Here is a 4,943-nt window from a genome sequence, read left to right as displayed (position 1 = left end):
CAAACAACCTGATGTCAACACTGATCAATCGGGGATTCGAACCCGAGTCATGTCTAACAGGATACCTAACAACCGATCTAACGCGTAACTGATATTTGCTTAGAAATAGACTAAATGTGAGGCGTGCTGACAAAATGAATTACTTCTCGCAATCCACAAAAGGAGATATTTCCCAAAAATCGACATTAGGGTCAAATTTGTAGATTTTCTATTGATGCCATATTTTATTTTTACTAATAACCTGTCTTTTATTATTTCATATTTATAAATTGTAAAATCTTCACCTGTAAGCGTGATGTATCTATTTCCTTAAGGTTTGAATCCGAGAAATAACTCATTTTGTCAGTTCGCTTAACAAATAAAGGCAAACAATCATTAATAATCAAAGACATAACAAGACAGTAGAAGTAGCAAGATAATGGTGAAGCTTTTTGTGGTGGAGTTAATATATAACCTTGCCCCCTCCCGCCCCCCTTCCCCGCCCTCCCATTTACTTTCACGTCATGACTCAGAACACAAGCAGTTTGTATTTGGAAAAAAAACAACACTTTAATGAAGTACTGAACTTGTCTTTCGTTCAATTAGGTTTTCTTGAATTCTTCAAGTACGTAACTTAAATGAAATATCAAATTTGCCTTCTGCACATCTGGATTATCGTTTACTCTTCAAGCATTTTGGCATTTTATTTTTCAGGTAAAAAAAACAACCAAACCCAAACAAGAAAACCGAGAAAAAAAGAAGCTTAAGTGGAATGTCAAATCTTCTCTATGTTGAAACAAGAAGTCCATGTTACTCTTCAAACGTTGGTGTTAGGTCCTCTTGCTGTTGTTTAGAACCGGGACGGTATACAGGGAATCGGGGAAATCCAGAGTTGGTCGTGATGAATGGGGCACTGCTAGTGGTGTATGGGGATCTGCTAGTGGTGTATGGGGTTCTGCTAGTGGTGTATGGGGATCTGCTAGTGGTGTATGGGAAGCTTGAGGTGGTGTATGGGGTTCTGGAGGTGGTGTATGGGAAGCTAGATGTGGTGTATGGGGTTCTGCTAGTCGTGTATGGGAAGCTAGATGTGGTGTATGGGAAGCTAGAGGTGGTGTATGGGAAGCTAGAGGTGGTGTATGGGGTTCTGCTAGTGGTGTATGGGAAGCTAGAGGTGGTGTATGGGGTTCTGCTAGTGGTGTATGGGAAGCTGGAGGTGGTGTATGGGGTTCTGCTTGTGGTGTATGGGAAGCTAGAGGTGGTGTATGGGAAGCTAGATGTGGTGTATGGGAAGCTAGATGTGGTGTATGGGAAGCTAGACGTGGTGTATGGGAAGCTAGAGGTGGTGTATGGGAAGCTAGAGGTGGTGTCTGGGGTTCTGCTAGTCGTGTATGGGAAGCTAGATGTGGTGTATGGGAAGCTAGAAGTGGTGTATGGGGTTCTGGAGGTGGTGTATGGGAAGCTAGAAGTAGTGTATGGGGTTCTGCTAGTGGTGTATGGGGTTCTGGAGGTGGTGTATGGGAATCTAGAAGTGATGTATGGAGTTCTGCTAGTGGTGTATGGGGTTCTAGAGGTGGTGTATGGGGTTCTGCTAGTGGTGTATGGGAAGCTAGAGGTGGTGTATGGGGTTCTGCTAGTGGTGTATGGGAAGCTAGAGGTGGTGTATGGGGTTCTGCTAGTGGTGTATGGGAAGCTAGACGTGGTGTATGGGGTTCTGCTAGTGGTGTATGGGATTCTGCTAGTGGTGTATGGGAAGCTAGAGGTGGTGTATGGGAAGCTAGAAGTGGTGTATGGGGTTCTGCTAGTGGTGTATGGGGTTCTGCTAGTGGTGTATGGGAAGCTAGAGGTGGTATATGGGAAGCTAGAAGTGGTGTATGGGGTTCTGCTAGTCGTGTATGGGAATCTAGAGGTGGTGTATGGGAAGCTAGAAGTGGTGTATGGGAAGCTAGAAGTGGTGTATGGGAAGCTACTGGTGGTAGGTCTGGATCGGTGGGTAGTGGTGTATGGGTGTTCAGTAGTCGTTGGAGCTTCTGGGTCGCAGTCAGTTTGATCAACAGACTCCAGGAAGGTGGGCTCGAACTCCTCGCCATCGCCAATAGACTTGGCGTCTGCTGCGCCTGTTGATATACATGAACGGTCAGTTAGTTTTAGTAAGAGTTTTACGGCCAAATAATAAGGTCATATAAGCCCCGAAGATTAGAGATGTTACAGGAGAGTAACAAACACAAAAAAGAAGGAGGAGAGATAAGGACGACAGATGTTTGATAATAATAATAATAGCATTTGTATCCCGCCTTTCCCCACAGCATGGGCCCAAGGCGTACATAGGAGATTAAAAACGCATTCATACTAACACCATACAAATTCATCATGTGCGCACTTTTTGACAGCAACATTCTTTCAGACAATAAAAAATGCTCATACAAAAAGGCAAACGTACTGTCCATTAATTAAAATATTTCTTAAATAGATGTGTTTTGAGTCCCCCTTTGAAGGTATCAAGTTTTATTTCGCTCCTCAAATCATGAGGGAGAGTCTTCCAAACTGTTGACCCAGAAAAAGAAAAGGCTCTCTCACCATATTTCTTCAGTGAAACACGAGGTGTTGAAATTAGTCTAGAAACACTGGATCTTAGTTCACGTGATGGTGTGTATGGTACCATGAGTTTTTGAATGTATGTTGGAGACTGGTTAGTTTGACCTTTGAAGCATAATAGGGCTAACTTATATTCAATTCATGCTTTCAGTGGAAGCCAAAGGAGCTCTTTTAGTAGGGAAGTCACATGATGGCGTTTTGATTGCTTTAATACTAGCCTGGCAACATTGTTTTGAATGCGTTGGAGTTTTGCAATTTTTTCTTCGGGTAGGCCTGCTAACAGTGAATTGCAATAATCAATGCGTGACAAAATGAAGGCAAACACTAGTTGTGGCATCAGTGCTAAGAAATTTCCTTATGTGAGCAATTCTTCTCATTTATAAGTATGAAACTTTACATAGATGGTTAAGTTGGGTCTCCATGGACAAGTCTTTGTCTAAGTAAACTCCTAGACTTTTTGCTTAGTTTAAAAAAGAGACAGTACCTTTGCCAATGGTGAGATATTCTACATCAAGAGCATTTATCTTTGAGCTGGTTGAGCATGGCATGATTTCTGTTTTGTCATCAGGAAAGAAGGAAAGAAGAAGCAAACCACACCAGAGCACCCGCTTACCACCCACATGAAAAGGTCAAGAAAAAACACCCCAAAAAATAATAAAGAAAGAAAAAAAGAAAGAAAAAAACATGTAAAATACAGATTGCGTCACATTTATCCTGCCACGGCTAAGCCTATTTGAAACTTTTGTAGGATGGTCTTGGCTTGTTCTTAATTTGTTTTGCTGTTATTGAGAAAAAAGGGTTTGTCAATAAGTTAGTTGGGTTTTTGTTTCTCCTCGTTTGATTCTTCAAGGATAATCTATTTGCAGCTACTGTTGTAAGTTAATCCTATCCGTACGCCTGGGGTCATTTTGTACCCCCGGGGTTGTATTCTTCACATTTTAGAAATACTTCTAATACGAAGATCTCTTTGAAACTTTCAGAATTTCTCAAAAAATCGTTTTGGTAGACTGCTATGCAAAGCGTACGGATCGGATTAACGAGTAAATTTCCTCTCTGGAAAGTGGTGGTACAGAGTTCCCCACGTCGTATGGATTCGATAGTAAATCACATATTTCTTACAAATAAACGCATGGTTATTTTTTGTTGTTGTTGCCTTTTTTTTTTACCCCTTCATATAATTTGAATTCTCATGTCTGGTTGGTCTGGCAAAATAGCAAGTGTTTAATTCTTTCATTTCTGTCGGGAAGAAAGTCGGTTTGTCAAATATAACAAGTAATTGGTCGTTTTTAAGAACAAGCGGGCTAACGCAGATTTCTGAAGTTTCCAGAAATCTTGACCTACACCAAAAGTGGACATTGCCCTACCTATAGGAGAAGTTTGGTTTCATTGGTGTGTATATATTTGTTTGGTTATAGAGAAAACTCTCCTTGTCTTTTTTAAAGAAGCGGAACAAGGGTCAAAAACTCTACCTTCAATTTTCTCAAAACAGCATTTTTCGGGATAGCCCTTTTTTGTTAAAAAGCGACCAATTAGTTCTACAGTTCTGTGAGAAAAAAATGCAACTGTGCCAAGAATATGACATAACTACCCTCAACACCATAGAAGACCATACTACACTAAAAGAAATATTCAAAGAAAGAATACTAGTAGAATCCAGAACAACAATATCACTAATATAAAAACACCAGCAACAGCAATAGCAGTAACATCAGCAAAAGCACCAATAGCTACAAAAACAACAACTTCTGACTACTTTGCGAAGACATCAAAAACTAGCTTGGCCCTATTTTGATGAAAGGAATGATCGGTGCATTAACATCAAGTCATTGGCCTACTATATTTACACTCTACTGAAATGGAGCAATAAATTCTGAAAGATTAGAAGGTTTAGATACTGTGATGTATAGGTTGATTCTCTATTTCGCTTTTGTGGTTGTACACTCCAGAATTTCAAAGGAGTGGAACAGTGCGTACGGCTATTGAACGGAAACCTCACTTGTTTATAATGGCGTCTTAGAAGACGGACTTTCCCCAAGATTAGATCTAAACGAAACTAATAAAAAACTGAAATTAAACTACTGTGACACCAGACTCCTAAATAGAACTGTGCTCCCTTTAAATGATTCTGAACCACCATTAATTTTGTCAAATTCGAACGTTAAGTAGTTCTGAAGTTTTAGACGGCCAAAGTGACGGAATTTCAAAAATATGATATTATGTGTATAGATAGATGACTGGATCTATTTCTGTGTAGTCAATATTGTTCTGTTAATTGAAAAGAAGTCTTGTATACACGATTTATCATTATTGTTATTATCATTCTTCTTCTTCTTCTTCTTCTTCTTCTTCTTCTTCTTCTTCTTCTTCTTCTT

The 4,943-nt window shown here is 40.0% G+C and overlaps 1 protein-coding gene across 1 annotated transcript; it reads right to left on the bottom strand.

Annotated features, from left to right (window-relative positions):
• Positions 1–540: 540 nt before the first annotated feature.
• LOC118477354 (uncharacterized protein PB18E9.04c-like) lies at positions 541–3,119 on the bottom strand. Its single transcript, XM_035968616.1, has 3 exons — positions 3,056–3,119; positions 1,667–2,093; positions 541–1,561 (listed from the first exon to the last, which is right to left on the bottom strand). The coding sequence occupies exons 1-3, from the start codon at positions 3,117–3,119 to the stop codon at positions 790–792; spliced, it is 1,263 nt and encodes a 420-aa protein (XP_035824509.1). The 3' UTR covers positions 541–789.
• Between the last annotated feature and the right edge of the window lie 1,824 nt (positions 3,120–4,943).

The sequence above is a fragment of the Aplysia californica genome, unplaced genomic scaffold (assembly GCF_000002075.1).
Source record: "Aplysia californica isolate F4 #8 unplaced genomic scaffold, AplCal3.0 scaffold00070, whole genome shotgun sequence".
NCBI lineage: Eukaryota > Metazoa > Mollusca > Gastropoda > Aplysiida > Aplysiidae > Aplysia > Aplysia californica.
The sequence above is the reverse complement of the archived record's forward strand: the minus strand, read 5'-3'. Positions and strand labels throughout refer to the sequence as shown.